The sequence below is a fragment of the Hyla sarda genome, unplaced genomic scaffold (genome assembly GCF_029499605.1).
Source record: "Hyla sarda isolate aHylSar1 unplaced genomic scaffold, aHylSar1.hap1 scaffold_329, whole genome shotgun sequence".
Taxonomy (NCBI): domain Eukaryota; kingdom Metazoa; phylum Chordata; class Amphibia; order Anura; family Hylidae; genus Hyla; species Hyla sarda.
Genome location: NW_026610032.1, coordinates 80,248 through 100,000, shown reverse-complemented (window position 1 = coordinate 100,000; position 19,753 = coordinate 80,248). Strand labels below are relative to the sequence as shown.

The 19,753-nt window shown below is 42.0% G+C and overlaps 1 protein-coding gene across 4 annotated transcripts in view; it reads right to left on the bottom strand.

Annotated features, from left to right (window-relative positions):
* The window catches only part of LOC130330008 (spectrin beta chain, non-erythrocytic 5-like), a 119,783-nt gene that overhangs the window by 21,381 nt on the left and 78,649 nt on the right, over nt 1-19,753 (bottom strand). For all 4 annotated transcript variants that reach the window (XR_008873448.1, XR_008873449.1, XM_056553561.1 and 1 more), the window contains exons 13-21: nt 19,607-19,685; nt 18,346-18,593; nt 10,904-11,021; nt 10,558-10,731; nt 9,627-9,782; nt 7,904-8,094; nt 5,471-5,645; nt 5,249-5,392; nt 690-971 (exon numbers count right to left, since the gene is read on the bottom strand). Coding sequence is in view for 2 of the 4 variants with exons in the window: in XM_056553561.1 (XP_056409536.1) it covers nt 690-971; nt 5,249-5,392; nt 5,471-5,645; nt 7,904-8,094; nt 9,627-9,782; nt 10,558-10,731; nt 10,904-11,021; nt 18,346-18,593; nt 19,607-19,685 (1,567 nt within the window). In the remaining 2 variants the exon portion in view is untranslated. The remainder of the gene's footprint in view (nt 1-689; nt 972-5,248; nt 5,393-5,470; nt 5,646-7,903; nt 8,095-9,626; nt 9,783-10,557; nt 10,732-10,903; nt 11,022-18,345; nt 18,594-19,606; nt 19,686-19,753) is intronic.

The following is a 19,753-nucleotide window of genomic DNA, read 5'->3' as shown; positions in this document are numbered from 1 at the left end:
AGGGGCCACACACACACACACACACAGGAGACACACACGAGCCGCACACACACAGGATGTCTTATCCTCCAGAGCTGCACTCACTATTCTGCTGTTACATCATGTCTTATCCTCCAGAGCTGCACTCACTATTCTGCTGTTACATCATGTCTTATCCTCCAGATCTGCACTCACTATTCTGCTGGTACATCCTGTCTGTCTGGGGTATAGGACATGTTATATGGAGTATTAGTATATTAGTTGCCGCACACCACACAAGCCGTCACATGCTGCACTCTGATTGGTCGATACCTCGTCCACAACTGGAAGCGAAATGCGTTTCTTTCTCTTTAAGCTCCTATATGTTCCCTCTAGAACCCCCTGACAGCGCCTCCAGAAGGACTTGTGGGGGGAGTGCGGCTGAGCAGACGGAAGAGACAAAGGATTATATGAGGGGGGGAGGACATCGGGACCGGTATGGCAAGGAGAGACCCCGCCTGTACCCCCTGACTGCCCTCTATGTGGGGGGGCCCCCGCCTGTACCCCCTGACTGCCCTCTATATGTGGGGGGGCCCCGCCTGTACCCCCTGACTGCCCTCTATATGTGGGGGGGCCCCCGCCTGTACCCCCTGACTGCCCTCTATATGTGGGGGGGCCCCGCCTGTACCCCCTGACTGCCCTCTATATGTGGGGGCCCCACGTCTTCTCACCATCATGGCTTCTTCCTGGGGTTCGGGGCTCACGGATTCTCTGGGTAAATTCTTGGGCTCCAACCATAAGGGCCCCTTGGCGCACTTCCTGGGACCGTCCTGGTGTCGTCCCTCCTCCACGTCAATGCCCACTGTGGGCCTGCAGGGCAGAGGCTGGAACAGTATAGGACTGAGGGCCCTCCTCCTGTATTTGCGCAGAGTGGGGCCCCTGGGGGCCGGGGGAGGGATCACATCCTCATCATCCGGACACTCAAACTCTAAGGCTGCGGAGCCGAGGGCGATCTACAGAGAGGACGAATTATAGTAAAAGGTTATATCACTCCAGGAGATTATAGAGTTATATTATATCACTCCAGGAGATTATAGTGTTATATTATATCACTCCAGGAGATTATATAGTGTTATATTATATCACTCCAGGAGATTATATAGTGTTATATTATATCACTCCAGGTAATTATAGTGTTATATTATATCACTCCAGGAGATTATATAGTGTTATATTATATCACTCCAGGAGATTATAGTGTTATATTATATCACTCCAGGTAATTATAGGGTTATATTATATCACTCCAGGAGATTATAGAGTTATATTATATCACTCCAGATTATATAGTGTTATATTATATCACTCCAGGAGATTATATAGTGTTATATTATATCACTCCAGGAGATTATATAGTGTTATATTATATCACTCCAGGAGATTATATAGTGTTGTGTTATATCACTCCAGATTATATAGTGTTATATTATATCACTCCAGATTATATAGTGTTATATTATATCACTCCAGGAGATTATAGTATTATATTATATCACTCCAGGAGATTATAGTGTTATATTATATCACTCCAGGAGATTATATAGTGTTATATTATATCACTCCAGGAGATTATATAGTGTTGTGTTATATCACTCCAGATTATATAGTGTTATATTATATCACTCCAGATTATATAGTGTTATATTATATCACTCCAGGAGATTATAGAGTTATATTATATCACTCCAGGAGATTATAGTATTATATTATATCACTCCAGATTATATAGTGTTATATTATATCACTCCAGGAGATTATAGAGTTATATTATATCACTCCAGATTATATAGTGTTATATTATATCACTCCAGGAGATTATAGTATTATATTATATCACTCCAGATTATATAGTGTTATATTATATCACTCCAGGAGATTATAGAGTTATATTATATCACTCCAGATTATATAGTGTTATATTATATCACTCCAGGAGATTATAGTATTATATTATATCACTCCAGATTATATAGTGTTATATTATATCACTCCAGGAGATTATAGTATTATATTATATCACTCCAGATTATATAGTGTTATATTATATCACTCCAGGAGATTATAGTATTATATTATATCACTCCAGATTATATAGTGTTATATTATATCACTCCAGGAGATTATAGTATTATATTATATCACTCCAGATTATATAGTGTTATATTATATCACTCCAGGAGATTATAGTATTATATTATATCACTCCAGGTGATTATAGTGTTATATTATATCACTCCAGATTATATAGTGTTATATTATATCACTCCAGGAGATTATAGTATTATATTATATCACTCCAGGAGATTATAGTATTATATTGTATCACTCCAGATTATATAGTGTTATATTATATCACTCCAGGAGATTATAGTATTATATTATATCACTCCAGGAGATTATAGTATTATATTATATCACTCCAGATTATATAGTGTTATATTATATCACTCCAGGAGATTATAGTATTATATTATATCACTCCAGGTGATTATAGTGTTATATTATATCACTCCAGATTATATAGTGTTATATTATTTCACTCCAGGTGATTATATAGAGTTATATTATATCACTCCAGGTAATTATAGAGTTATATTATATCACTCCAGGAGATTATATAGTTATATTATTTAACTCCAGGAGATTATAGAGTTATATTATATCACTCCAGGTGATTACATAGTGTTATAATATAACTCTATAATCTCCTGGAGTGAAATAATATATCACTCCAGGAGATTATATAGAGTTATATTATATCACTCCAGGTGATTATAGGGTTATATTATATCACTCCAGGTGATTATAGGGTTATATTATATCACTCCAGGAGATTATATAGTGTTAAATTATATCACTCCAGATTATATAGAGTTATATTATATCACTCCAGATTATATAGAGTTATATTATATCACTCCAGATTATATAGAGTTATATTATATCACTCCAGGTAATTATAGGGTTATATTATATCACTCCAGGAGATTATATAGTGTTATATTATATCACTCCAGATTATATAGAGTTATATTATATCACTCCAGGTAATTATAGGGTTATATTATATCACTCCAGGAGATTATATAGTGTTATATTATATCACTCCAGAAGATTATATAGTGTTATATTATATCACTCCAGATTATATAGAGTTATATTATATCACTCCAGGTAATTATAGGGTTATATTATATCACTCCAGGAGATTATATAGTGTTATATTATATCACTCCAGAAGATTATATAGTGTTATATTATATCACTCCAGGTAATTATAGGGTTATATTATATCACTCCAGGTAATTATAGGGTTATATTATATCACTCCAGGTGATTATAGGGTTATATTATATCACTCCAGGTAATTATAGTGTTATATTATATCACTCCAGGTAATTATAGTGTTGTGTTATATCACTCCAGGAGATTATAGTATTATATTATATCACTCCAGATTATATAGTGTTATATTATATCACTCCAGGAGATTATAGTATTATATTACATCACTCCAGGTAATTATAGAGTTATATTATATCACTCCAGGTGATTATAGTGTTATATTATATCACTCCAGATTATATAGTGTTATATTATTTCACTCCAGGTGATTATATAGAGTTATATTATATCACTCTAGGTGATTATATAGAGTTATATTATATCACTCCAGGTAATTATAGGGTTATATTATATCACTCCAGGTAATTATAGTGTTATATTATATCACTCCAGATTATATAGTGTTGTGTTATATCACTCCAGGAGATTATAGTATTATATTATATCACTCCAGATTATATAGTGTTATATTATATCACTCCAGGAGATTATAGAGTTATATTATATCACTCCAGATTATATAGTGTTATATTATTTCACTCCAGGTGATTATATAGAGTTATATTATATCACTCTAGGTGATTATATAGAGTTATATTATATCACTCCAGGTAATTATAGGGTTATATTATATCACTCCAGGTAATTATAGTGTTATATTATATCACTCCAGGAGATTATAGTATTATATTACATCACTCCAGGTAATTATAGAGTTATATTATATACACTCCAGGTGATTATAGTGTTATATTATATCACTCCAGATTATATAGTGTTATATTATTTCACTCCAGGTGATTATATAGAGTTATATTATATCACTCTAGGTGATTATATAGAGTTATATTATATCAATCCAGGTAATTATAGGGTTATATTATATCACTCCAGGTGATTATAAGGTTATATTATATCACTCCAGGTAATTATAGTGTTATATTATATCACTCCAGATTATATAGTGTTGTGTTATATCACTCCAGGAGATTATAGTATTATATTATATCACTCCAGATTATATAGTGTTATATTATATCACTCCAGGAGATTATAGTATTATATTACATCACTCCAGGTAATTATAGAGTTATATTATATACACTCCAGGTGATTATAGTGTTATATTATATCACTCCAGATTATATAGTGTTATATTATTTCACTCCAGGTGATTATATAGAGTTATATTATATCACTCTAGGTGATTATATAGAGTTATATTATATCACTCCAGGTAATTATAGGGTTATATTATATCACTCCAGGTAATTATAGTGTTATATTATATCACTCCAGGAGATTATAGTGTTATATTATATCACTCCAGGAGATTATAGTGTTATATTATATCACTCCAGGTAATTATAGGGTTATATTATATCACTCCAGGTAATTATAGTGTTATATTATATCACTCCAGGAGATTATAGTATTATATTATATCACTCCAGATTATATAGTGTTGTGTTATATCACTCCAGCAGATTATAGTGTTATATTATATCACTCCAGGAGATTATAGTGTTATATTATATCACTCCAGGTAATTATAGGGTTATATTATATCACTCCAGGTAATTATAGTGTTATATTATATCACTCCAGGAGATTATAGTGCTATATTATATCACTCCAGATTATATAGTGTTGTGTTATATCACTCCAGCAGATTATAGTGTTATATTATATCACTCCAGGTGATTATAGTGTTATATTATATAACTCCAGGAGATTATAGTGTTATATTATATCACTCCAGATTATATAGTGTTGTGTTATATCACTCCAGCAGATTATAGTGTTATATTATATCACTCCAGATTATATAGTGTTATATTATATTACTCCCGGAGATTACAGAGATTGAGATTGTTCTACAGACCTTTAGTTCCTTCATGTTGTCATCATCTTCGCTCGTCTTCATCTTTGGCGTCTGGTTTCCCATAATCCTTTTGTGTTTCTGGTCTTTCCACCTCATGAGTAACCAGCTGAGCAGCCCCTGAACCTCCTCCAGCCGCTCCTGGATCTGTGGGGTCACCATGGAGACCATCAATAGGATGAATATAAGGAGCGGAGCCGCCATGACAGGGACAATCACTCTCACCATCCGGGCCAGCGTGTGATCCTCTCCAATCAGCCTCCAGCCAATCCCAGCCAAGGCCTCAAACTCCTTCAGCCTCCCCTCCATCCTCCTCTCTAGCTCCTCCCTCTGTGCAGAGCTGAAACGGCTCCGGGGGCTCTCCGACACGATCTGACCTCTGGTGACCTCCGTCCATGATCTGCGCAGAGAATACAGAGATTATACAGAAATATATAGAGATTATACAAAGATCAGGCAGGAGATTATACAGAAATATATAGAGATTATACAGAATACAGGAGGAGATTATATAGAGATTATACAGAATACAGGAGGAGATTATATAGAGATTATATAGAATACCGGAAGAGATTATATAGAGATTATATAGAATACCGGAGGAGATTATATAGAGATTATACAGAATACCGGAGGAGATTATACAGAATACAGGAGGAGATTATATAGAGATTATACAGAATACAGGAGGAGATTATATAGAGATTATACAGAATACAGGAGGAGATTATACAGAATACCGGAGGAGATTATACAGAGATTATATAGAATACAGGAGGAGATTATATATATATATATTATATAGAATATAGGAGGAGATTATACAGAGAATATACAGAAGGAGATTATACAGAGAATATACAGAATACAGGAGGAGATTATATAGAGATTATACAGAATACAGGAGGAGATTATATAGAGATTATACAGAATACAGGAGGAGATTATACAGAGATTATACAGAATACAGGAGGAGATTATATAGAGAGTATACAGAATACAGGAGGAGATTATACAGAGATTATACAGAATACAGGAGGAGATTATATAGAATACAGGAGGAGTTTATACAGAGATTATATAGAGATTATACAGAATACAGGAGGAGATTATATAGAGATTATACAGAATACAGGAGGAGATTATACAGAATACCGGAGGAGATTATACAGAGATTATATAGAATACAGGAGGAGATTATATATATATATATTATATAGAATATAGGAGGAGATTATACAGAGAATATACAGAAGGAGATTATACAGAGAATATACAGAATACAGGAGGAGATTATATAGAGATTATACAGAATACAGGAGGAGATTATATAGAGATTATACAGAATACAGGAGGAGATTATACAGAGATTATACAGAATACAGGAGGAGATTATATAGAGAGTATACAGAATACAGGAGGAGATTATACAGAGATTATACAGAATACAGGAGGAGATTATATAGAATACAGGAGGAGTTTATACAGAGATTATATAGAGATTATACAGAATACAGGAGGAGATTATATAGAGATTATATAGAATACAGGAGGAGATTATATAGATATTATACAGAATACAGGAGGAGATTATATAGAATACAGGAGGAGATTATATAGAGATTATACAGAATAAAGGAGGAGATTGTATAGAATACAGGAGGAGATTATATAGAGATTATACAGAATACAGGAGGAGATTATATAGAGATTATACAGAATACAGGAGGAGATTGTATAGAATACAGGAGGAGATTATACAGAATACAGGAGGAGATTATAGAGATTATACAGAAGGAGATTATATAGAGATTATACAGAATACAGGAGGAGATTATATAGAATACAGGAGGAGATTATATAGAGATTATACAGAATACAGGAGGAGATTATACAGATATTATATAGAGATTATACAGAGATTATATACATATTATACAGAGATTATATACATATTATATAGGGATTATACAGAGATTATATACATATTATATAGAGATTATATACATATTATATAGAGATTATATAGGAGATTATATTGGGATTATACAGAGATTATATACATATAATATAGGGATAATACAGAATACAGGAGGAGATTATATAGAATACAGGAGGAGATTATATAGAGATTATATAGAATACAGGAGGAGATTATACAGAGATTATATACATATTATATAGGGATTATACAGAGATTATATACGAGATTATATAGAATACAGGAGGAGATTATATAGAATACAGGAGGAGATTATATAGAGATTATACATAATACAGGAGGAGATTATATAGAGAGTATACAGAATACAGGAGGAGATTATACAGAGATTATATAGAATACAGGAGGAGATTATACAGAATACAGGAGGAGATTATACAGAATACAGGAGGAGATTATACAGAATACAGGAGGAGATTATACAGAATACAGGAGGAGATTATAGAGATTATACAGAAGGAGATTATACAGAATACAGGAGGAGATTATATAGAGATTATATAGAATACAGGAGGAGATTATACAGAGATTATATACATATTATATAGAGATTATAGATATTATATAGGGATTATATAGAGATTATATAGAGATTATATAGAGATTATATACGTATTATATAGAGATTAGGATTAGACGTATACAATGACACTGACATCATCTTCAGGTAGCGCAGGAAGAATTCCCGGAGCCGTTCCGTCCTCTGTATTTGCGCCTGATTCTCGCTCACGAGCTCCTGTAGATCTGTCCACGTCCTGAGCGCGGCCTCCAGACCCCCGACCGACCGGAACGGGTGAAGGTCCTGCAGCCTCCGAACCTCCGGCCCGATCACCGCAGATATGTCTGACTATAGGGGAGATAACAGGTCACCCCCGGCCTCCTGTATATAACAGAGGTCACCCCCGGCCTCCTGTATATAACAGGTCAACCCCCCCCCCCCCCCGGCCTCCTGTATATAACAGAGGTCACCCCCGGCCTCCTGTATATAACAGAGGTCACCCCCGGCCTCCTGTATCTAACAGAGGTCACCCCCGGCCTCCTGTATATAACAGAGGTCAACCCCGGCCTCCTGTATATAACAGGTCAACCCCCCCCCCCCCCCCCCGGCCTCCTGTATATAACAGAGGTCACCCCCGGCCTCCTGTATATAACAGAGGTCACCCCCGGCCTCCTGTATATAACAGAGGTCACCCCCGGCCTCCTGTATATAACAGAGGTCACCCCCGGCCTCCTGTATATAACAGAGGTCACCCCCGGCCTCCTGTATATAACAGAGGTCACCCCCGGCCTCCTGTATATAACAGAGGTCACCCCCGGCCTCCTGTATATAACAGAGGTCACCCCCCGGCCTCCTGTATATAACAGAGGTCACCCCCGGCCTCCTGTATATAACAGAGGTCACCCCCCCCCCCCCCCGACCTCCTGTATATAACAGAGGTCACTCCCCCCCCCCCCCCCCGGCCTCCTGTATATAACAGAGGTCACTCCCCCCCCCCCGGCCTCCTGTATATAACAGAGGTCACTCCTCCCCCCGTCCTCCTGTATATAACAGAGGTCACCCCCCCCCCCCCGTCCTCCTGTATATAACAGAGGTCACCCCCCCCCCCGGCCTCCTGTATATAACAGAGGTCACCCCCCCCCCTCCTCCTGTATATAACAGAGGTCACCCCCCCCGGCCTCCTGTATATAACAGAGGTCACCCCCCCCCCCCGGCCTCCTGTATATAACAGAGGTCACCCCCCCCCCCCCCCGGCCTCCTGTATATAACAGAGGTCACCCCCCCCTCCTCCTGTATATAACAGAGGTCACCCCCCCCCCCCCCGGCCTCCTGTATATAACAGAGGTCACCCCCGGCCTCCTGTATATAACAGAGGTCACCCCCCCCCCCCCGTCCTCCTGTATATAACAGAGGTCACCCCCCCCCCCCGGCCTCCTGTATATAACAGAGGTCACCCCCCCCCTCCTCCTGTATATAACAGAGGTCACCCCCCCCGGCCTCCTGTATATAACAGAGGTCACCCCCCCCCCCCCGGCCTCCTGTATATAACAGAGGTCACCCCCCCCCCCCCCCGGCCTCCTGTATATAACAGAGGTCACCCCCCCCCTCCTCCTGTATATAACAGAGGTCACCCCCCCCCCCCCCGGCCTCCTGTATATAACAGAGGTCACCCCCGGCCTCCTGTATATAACAGAGGTCACCCCCCCCCCCCCGGCCTCCTTTATATAACAGAGGTCACCCCCCCCGGCTTCCTTTATATAACAGAGGTCACCCCCGGCCCCCTGTATATAACACTGACCCCCCGCCCCCTGTATATAACACTGATCCCCCCCCGCCCCCTGTCAGCCATGTTGGTCCATGTGGTGGTCCGGGGGTCTCACCTCCACCTCTTCCTGTAGGGTGAACGTTCCCCTCAGATCTCTCAACTCCGTTTCTTTCTTCACAGTCACAAACTCCTTCTCCGCGGCCTCCGCACAGGAGCGGACATCTTGTAGTTTGGCGCGGGCGGCCGCCATCATGTGGCCCAGAGTGGAGACCTGAGAAGACAGAGGCCTCCGGGTGAGCAGATGCGGTTTTCATTGCTGACTCCCCCCTGGGTGACCCCTGACCCCGGCACACATCGCCCCTCACCATGCTCCCCTGGGTGACCCCTGACCCCTGCACACATCGCCCCTCACCATGCTCCCCTGGGTGACCCCTGACCCCTGCACACATTTCCCTCACCATGCTCCCCTGGGTGACCCCTGACCCCGGCACACATCGCCCCTCACCATGCTCCCCTGGGTGACCCCTGACCCCGCCACACATCGCCCCTCACCATGCTCCCCTGGGTGACCCCTGACCCCGGCACACATCGCCCCTCACCATGCTCCCCTGGGTGACCCCTGACCCCGGCACACATCGCCCCTCACCATGCTCCCCTGGGTGACCCCTGACCCCGGCACACATTTCCCTCACCATGCTCCCCTGGGTGACCCCTGACCCCGGCACACATTTCCCTCACCATGCTCCCCTGGGTGACCCCTGACCCCGGCACACATCGCCCCTCACCATGCTCCCCTGGGTGACCCCTGACCCCGGCACACATCGCCCCTCACCATGCTCCCCTGGGTGACCCCTGCACACATCGCCCCTCACCATGCTCCCCTGGGTGACCCCTGACCCCGCCACACATCGCCCCTCACCATGCTCCCCTGGGTGACCCCTGCACACATCGCCCCTCACCATGCTCCCCTGGGTGACCCCTGCACACATCGCCCCTCACCATGCTCCCCTGGGTGACCCCTGACCCCGGCACACATCGCCCCTCACCTTGCCCTCTAGCTCCGCGGTCTCCCTGGTAGCGCTCAGCGCTCGTTCTCGCTCTGCGGCGGCCTCATTCAGCATCTCCACGGCCTCCTGCAGCTCCTCCAATGGGGTGAAGGTCTCTGTCCGGTGGGTGGACGGGGCGTTGGGGTCACCGCGGACGGCATCTGGCGCAGTCATCTGAATATGAGGTAATAGAAAAGCCGTCACAACACGTGCACAATGGGGGTGCACACAGGACGTGTCACTGAATTAGTCACTCAGGACCCTAAGAAAGCTGTGTGCAGCCATGTTAGTTATCACCCACTTGCATTTTCTGGGTCACCCCCCCCCCCATGTTTCGGGCGCTCACCGTTTCCTTCTTCTTCCGCTCTTCCTCCATTTGTACGACCTTCATGAATTCGGACAGAACCAGAGTGTCCCTCAGATCGGAGACCCGGCGCGGGAAAGCGTCCTGGAGCGTCTGGAACCTGAGCGAGAGAAATGTTCTGTACAACGAAACCCGACCGCTGCAACGTAATAACTGTATGATGGGATTATCTGGGTACAGTATGGGGGTTGTATTTGTGCACTGTATGGCGGTGGTATTATTTGGGTACAGTATGGGGGTTGTATTTGTGCACTGTATGGCGGTGGTATTATTTGGGTACAGTATGGGGGTTGTATTTGTGCACTGTATGGTGGTGGGATTATTTGGGTACAGTATGGGGGTTGTATTTGTGCACTGTATGGCGGTGGTATTATTTGGGTACAGTATGGGGGTTGTATTTGTGCACTGTATGGTGGTGGTATTATCTGGGTACAGTATGGGGGTTGTATTTGTGCACTGTATGGTGGTATTATTTGGGTACAGTATGGGGGGTTGTATTTGTGCACTGTATGATGGTGGTATTATTAGGGTACAGTATGGGGGGTGTATTTGTGCACTGTATGGTGGTGGTATTATTTGGGTACAGTATGGGGGTTGTATTTGTGCACTGTATGGTGGTGGTATTATTAGGGTACAGTATGGGGGTTGTATTTGTGCACTGTATGGTGGTGGTATTATCTGGGTACAGTATGGGGGTTGTATTTGTGCACTGTATGGTGGTGGTATTATCTGGGTACAGTATGGGGGTTGTATTTGTGCACTGTATGGTGGTGGTATTATTTGGGTACAGTATGGGGGTTGTATTTGTGCACTGTATGGTGGTATTATTTGGGTACAGTATGGGGGTTGTATTTGTGCTCTGTATGGTGGTGGTATTATTTGGGTACAGTATGGGGGTTGTATTTGTGCACTGTATGGTGGTGGTATTATTTGGGTACAGTATGGGGGTTGTATTTGTGCACTGTATGGTGGTATTATTTGGGTACAGTATGGGGGTTGTATTTGTGCTCTGTATGGTGGTATTATTTGGGTATAGTATGGGGGGTTGTATTTGTGCACTGTATGATGGTGGTATTATTAGGGTACAGTATGTGGGTTGTATTTGTGCACTGTATGGTGGTGGTATTATCTGGGTACAGTATGGGGGTTGTATTTGTGCACTGTATGGTGGTATTATTTGGGTACAGTATGGGGGTTGTATTTGTGCACTGTATGGTGGTGGTATTATTTGGGTACAGTATGGGGGTTGTATTTGTGCACTGTATGGTGGTGGTATTATTAGGGTACAGTATGGGGGTTGTATTTGTGCACTGTATGGTGGTGGTATTATCTGGGTACAGTATGGGGGTTGTATTTGTGCACTGTGTGGTGGTATTATTTGGGTACAGTATGGGGGTTGTATTTGTGCTCTGTATGGTGGTGGTATTATTTGGGTACAGTATGGGGGTTGTATTTGTGCTCTGTATGGTGGTGGTATTATTTGGGTACAGTATGGGGGGGTTGTATTTGTGCACTGTATGGTGGTGGTATTATTTGGGTACAGTATGGGGGTTGTATTTGTGCTCTGTATGGTGGTGGTATTATTTGGGTACAGTATGGGGGTTGTATTTGTGCACTGTATGGTGGTGGTATTATTTGGGTACAGTATGGGGGGGTTGTATTTGTGCACTGTATGGTGGTGGTATTATTTGGGTACAGTATGGGGGTTGTATTTGTGCTCTGTATGGTGGTGGTATTATTTGGGTACAGTATGGGGGTTGTATTTGTGCACTGTATGATGGTGGTATTATCTGGGTACAGTATGGGGGTTGTATTTGTGCACTGTATGGTGGTATTATTTGGGTACAGTATGGGGGTTGTATTTGTGCACTGTATGATGGGATTATCTGGGTACAGTATTGGGGTTGTATTTGTGCACTGTATGATGGTATTATTTGGGTACAGTATGTGGGTTGTATTTGTGCACTGTATGGTGGTGGTATTATTTGGGTACAGTATGGGGGTTGTATTTGTGCTCTGTATGGTGGTGGTATTATTTGGGTACAGTATGGGAGGTTGTTTTTGTGCACTGTATGGTGGTGGTATTATTTGGGTACAGTATGGGGGTTGTATTTGTGCACTGTATGGTGGTGGTATTATTAGGGTACAGTATGGGGGGTTGTATTTGTGCACTGTATGGTGGTGGTATTATTTGGGTACAGTATGGGGGTTGTATTTGTGCACTGTATGGTGGTGGGATTATTTGGGTACAGTATGGGGGTTGTATTTGTGCACTGTATGGTGGTGGTATTATTTGGGTACAGTAAGGGGGTTGTATTTGTGCACTGTATGATGGTGGTATTATTTGGGTGCTGTATGGTGGTGGTATTATTTGGGTACAGTATGGGGGTTGTATTTGTGCTCTGTATGGTGGTGGTATTATTTGGGTACAGTATGGGAGGTTGTTTTTGTGCACTGTATGGTGGTGGTATTATTTGGGTACAGTATGGGAGGTTGTTTTTGTGCACTGTATGGTGGTGGTATTATTTGGGTACAGTATGGGGGTTGTATTTGTGCACTGTATGGTGGTGGTATTATTAGGGTACAGTATGGGGGTTGTATTTGTGCACTGTATGGTGGTATTATTTGGGTACAGTATGGGGGTTGTATTTGTGCACTGTATGATGGTGGTATTATCTGGGTACAGTATGGGGGTTGTATTTGTGCACTGTATGGTGGTATTATTTGGGTACAGTATGGGGGTTGTATTTGTGCACTGTATGATGGTGGTATTATTAGGGTACAGTATGGGGGTTGTATTTGTGCACTGTATGGTGGTGGTATTATTTGGGTACAGTATGGGGGGTTGTATTTGTGCACTGTATGGTGGTGGTATTATTTGGGTACAGTATGGGGGTTGTATTTGTGCTCTGTATGGTGGTGGTATTATTTGGGTACAGTATGGGGGGGTTGTATTTGTGCACTGTATGGTGGTGGTATTATTTGGGTACAGTATGGGGGTTGTATTTGTGCACTGTATGGTGGTGGTATTATTAGGGTACAGTATGGGGGTTGTATTTGTGCACTGTATGGTGGTATTATTTGGGTACAGTATGGGGGTTGTATTTGTGCACTGTATGATGGTGGTATTATCTGGGTACAGTATGGGGGTTGTATTTGTGCACTGTATGGTGGTATTATTTGGGTACAGTATGGGGGTTGTATTTGTGCACTGTATGATGGTATTATTTGGGTACAGTATGTGGGTTGTATTTGTGCACTGTATGGTGGTGGTATTATTTGGGTACAGTATGGGGGTTGTATTTGTGCACTGTATGGTGGTATTATTTGGGTACAGTATGGGGGTTGTATTTGTGCTCTGTATGGTGGTGGTATTATTTGGGTACAGTATGGGGGTTGTATTTGTGCTCTGTATGGTGGTGGTATTATTTGGGTACAGTATGGGGGTTGTATTTGTGCTCTGTATGGTGGTATTATTTGGGTACAGTATGGGGGGTTGTATTTGTGCACTGTATGATGGTGGTATTATTTGGGTACAGTATGGGGGTTGTATTTGTGCACTGTATGGTGGTATTATTTGGGTACAGTATGGGGGGTTGTATTTGTGCACTGTATGATGGTGGTATTATTAGGGTACAGTATGGGGGTTGTATTTGTGCACTGTATGGTGGTGGTATTATTTGGGTACAGTATGGGGGTTGTATTTGTGCACTGTATGGTGGTGGTATTATTAGGGTACAGTATGGGGGTTGTATTTGTGCACTGTATGGTGGTGGTATTATCTGGGTACAGTATGGGGTTGTATTTGTGCACTGTATGGTGGTGGTATTATCTGGGTACAGTATGGGGTTGTATTTGTGCACTGTATGGTGGTGGTATTATCTGGGTACAGTATGGGGGTTGTATTTGTGCACTGTATGGTGGTGGTATTATTTGGGTACAGTATGGGGGTTGTATTTGTGCACTGTATGGTGGTATTATTTGGGTACAGTATGGGGGTTGTATTTGTGCTCTGTATGGTGGTGGTATTATTTGGGTACAGTATGGGGGTTGTATTTGTGCACTGTATGGTGGTGGTATTATTTGGGTACAGTATGGGCGTTGTATTTGTGCACTGTATGGTGGTATTATTTGGGTACAGTATGGGGGTTGTATTTGTGCACTGTATGGTGGTATTATTTGGGTATAGTATGGGGGGTTGTATTTGTGCACTGTATGATGGTGGTATTATTAGGGTACAGTATGGGGGGGTTGTATTTGTGCACTGTATGGTGGTGGTATTATCTGGGTACAGTATGGGGGTTGTATTTGTGCACTGTGTGGTGGTATTATTTGGGTACAGTATGGGGGTTGTATTTGTGCTCTGTATGGTGGTGGTATTATTTGGGTACAGTATGGGGGTTGTATTTGTGCTCTGTATGGTGGTGGTATTATTTGGGTACAGTATGGGGGGGTTGTATTTGTGCACTGTATGGTGGTGGTATTATTTGGGTACAGTATGGGGGTTGTATTTGTGCACTGTATGGTGGTGGTATTATTTGGGTACAGTATGGGGGGGTTGTATTTGTGCACTGTATGGTGGTGGTATTATTTGGGTACAGTATGGGGGTGGTTGTATTTGTGCACTGTATGGTGGTGGTATTATTTGGGTACAGTATGGGGGTTGTATTTGTGCACTGTATGGTGGTGGTATTATTTGGGTACAGTAAGGGGGTTGTATTTGTGCACTGTATGATGGTGGTATTATCTGGGTACAGTATGGGGGTTGTATTTGTGCACTGTATGGTGGTATTATTTGGGTACAGTATGGGGGTTGTATTTGTGCACTGTATGATGGTGGTATTATTTGGGTACAGTATGGGGGTTGTATTTGTGCACTGTATGATGGTATTATTTGGGTACAGTATGGGGGTTGTATTTGTGCACTGTATGGTGGTATTATTTGGGTACAGTATGGGGGTTGTATTTGTGCACTGTATGATGGTGGTATTATCTGGGTACAGTATTGGGGTTGTATTTGTGCACTGTATGATGGTATTATTTGGGTACAGTATGTGGGTTGTATTTGTGCACTGTATGGTGGTGGTATTATTTGGGTACAGTATGGGGGGTTGTATTTGTGCTCTGTATGGTGGTGGTATTATTTGGGTACAGTATGGGGGTTGTATTTGTGCTCTGTATGGTGGTGGTATTATTTGGGTACAGTATGGGAGGTTGTTTTTGTGCACTGTATGGTGGTGGTATTATTTGGGTACAGTATGGGAGGTTGTTTTTGTGCACTGTATGGTGGTGGTATTATTTGGGTACAGTATGGGGGTTGTATTTGTGCACTGTATGGTGGTGGGATTATTTGGGTACAGTATGGGGGTTGTATTTGTGCACTGTATGGTGGTGGTATTATTTGGGTACAGTAAGGGGGTTGTATTTGTGCACTGTATGATGGTGGTATTATCTGGGTACAGTATGGGGGTTGTATTTGTGCACTGTATGGTGGTATTATTTGGGTACAGTATGGGGGTTGTATTTGTGCACTGTATGATGGGATTATCTGGGTACAGTATTGGGGTTGTATTTGTGCACTGTATGGTGGTGGTATTATTTGGGTACAGTATGGGGGTTGTATTTGTGCTCTGTATGGTGGTGGTATTATTTGGGTACAGTATGGGGGTTGTATTTGTGCTCTGTATGGTGGTGGTATTATTTGGGTACAGTATGGGGGTTGTATTTGTGCACTGTATGGTGGTGGTATTATTTGGGTACAGTATGGGGGTTGTATTTGTGCACTGTATGGTGGTGGTATTATTTGGGTACAGTATGGGGGTTGTATTTGTGCACTGTATGGTGGTGGTATTATTTGGGTACAGTATGGGGGTTGTATTTGTGCTCTGTATGGTGGTGGTATTATTTGGGTACAGTATGGGGGTTGTATTTGTGCTCTGTATGGTGGTGGTATTATTTGGGTACAGTATGGGGGGGTTGTATTTGTGCACTGTATGGTGGTGGTATTATTTGGGTACAGTATGGGAGGTTGTTTTTGTGCACTGTATGGTGGTGGGATTATTTGGGTACAGTATGGGGGTTGTATTTGTGCACTGTACGGTGGTGGTATTATTTGGGTACAGTATGGGGGTTGTATTTGTGCACTGTATGATGGTGGTATTATTTGGGTACAGTATGGGGGTTGTATTTGTGCACTGTATGGTGGTGGTATTATTTGGGTACAGTATTGGGGTTGTATTTGTGCACTGTATGGTGGTGGTATTATTTGGGTACAGTATGGGGGTTGTATTTGTGCACTGTATGGTGGTGGTATTATTTGGGTACAGTATGGGGGTTGTATTTGTGCACTGTATGGTGGTGGTATTATTTGGGTACAGTATGGGGGTTGTATTTGTGCACTGTATGGTGGTGGTATTATTTGGGTACAGTATGGGGGTTGTATTTGTGCACTGTATGGTGGTGGTATTATTTGGGTACAGTATGGGGGGTTGTATTTGTGCACTGTATGGTGGTGGTATTATTTGGGTACAGTATGGGGGTTGTATTTGTGCACTGTATGGTGGTGGTATTATTTGGGTACAGTATGGGGGGTTGTATTTGTGCACTGTATGGTGGTGGTATTATTTGGGTACAGTATGGGGGTTGTATTTGTGCACTGTATGGTGGTGGTATTATTTGGGTGCTGTATGGTTGTACTGATGTAAAGAATAATAATTATTTGTACTTTTTAGGATTATGTTTTTGGCACTGGTGACTGAGTTGCCTTTTGTTATATATATATTGTCCTTTCTGTTATGTGTTTTATTATATATATATATTGTACTTTTTGTTATGTGTTTTATTATATATATATATTGTACTTTTTGTTATGTGTTTTATTATATATATATATTGTCCTTTCTGTTATGTGTTTTGTTATATATATATATTGCCCTTTGTTATGTGTTTTATTATATATATATATTGTCCTTTCTGTTATGTGTTTTGTTATATATATATATTGCCCTTTGTTATGTGTTTTATTATATATATATATTGTACTTTTTGTTATGTGTTTTATTATATATATATATTGTCCTTTCTGTTATGTGTTTTGTTATATATATATATATTGCCCTTTTTGTTATGTGTTTTATTATATATATATATATTGTACTTTTTGTTATGAGTTTTGTTGTATATATATTGTCCTTTCTGTTATGTGTTTTGTTATATATATATTGCCCTTTTTGTTATGGGTTTTGTTATATATATATATTGCCCTTTTTGTTATGTGTTTTATTATATATATATATTGTACTTTCTGTTATGAGTTTTGTTGTATATATATTGCCCTTTCTGTTATGTGTTTTGTTATATATATATATATTGCCCTTTTTGTTATGGGTTTTCTTATATATTGTACTTTGTTATATATTGCTCACCTCTCCTCCACCTCCTGGACCTTCTCCTTTACCTCCTCAGTCACCGCTGTTTTTAGTTTCCGGACGTTTCCTCGCAGACCGTGCAGCGCTGCCCCTCGCGCCCTCACCTCGCGCTCCAGCAGTGATACATGTTTCAGGTCCTTACGGATCAGTTCGGGGCTCCTCATGGCGGCCGGCTCTGATAACAGCCGCTCCACACCCTGCAGCCACTGACAGGCAGAGCCGAGCTCCTGAAGAAGATGTCTGACCTGGGGGCAATATGGACAGATGTGTAGGGATCCGGGTATCTATAGGCTCCGGGGAGGAGGTGTCTGATATCTATAGGCTCCGGGGAGGAGGTGTCTGATATCTATAGGCTCCGGGGAGGAGGCGTCTGATATCTATAGGCTCCGGGGAGGAGGCGTCTGATATCTATAGGCTCCGGGGAGGAGGCGTCTGATATCTATAGGCTCCGGGGAGGAGGTGTCTGATATCTATAGGCTCCGGGGAGGAGGTGACTGATATCTATAGGCTCCGGGGAGGAGGCGTCTGATATCTATAGGCTCCGGGAAGGAGGTGTCTGATATCTATAGGCTCCGGGGAGGAGGTGTCTGATATCTATAGGCTCTGGGGAGGAGGTGTCTGATATCTATAGGCTCCGGGGAGGAGGCGTCTGATATCTATAGGCTCCGGGGAGGAGGTGCCTGATATCTATAGGCTCCGGGGAGGAGGTGTATGATATCTATAGGCTCCGGGGAGGAGGTGCCTGATATCTATAGGCTCCGGGGAGGAGGTGACTGATATCTATAGGCTCCGGGGAGGAGGTGACTGATATCTATAGGCTCCGGGGAGGAGGTGTCTGATATCTATAGGCTCCGGGGAGGAGGTGTCTGATATCTATAGGCTCCGGGGAGGAGGTGACTGATGATATCTATAGGCTCCGGGGAGGAGGTGTATGATATCTATAGGCTCCGGGGAGGAGGCGTCTGATATCTATAGGCTCCGGGGAGGAGGTGTATGATATCTATAGGCTCCGGGGAGGAGGTGACTGATGATATCTATAGGCTCCGGGGAGGAGGTGACTGATGATATCTATAGGCTCCGGGGAGGAGGTGTATGATATCTATAGGCTCCGGGGAGGAGGTGTATGATATCTATAGGCTCCGGGGAGGAGGTGTATGATATCTATAGGCTCCGGGGAGGAGGTGTATGATATCTATAGGCTCCGGGGAGGAGGTGTATGATATCTATAGGCTCCGGGGTTATAGGTTGTGGTTCTCACCTCGGGGGTCTGGGGTGGTCTGGGCGGCTGGTGACCTTTTTGAGGACTGTGATTGGCTCCTGGCTCGGAGGTCGCTGACCTGATATAAAGGGGAGACCAGTATAGATTGATATATATGGCTCCGGTTATATATATATATATTGATAT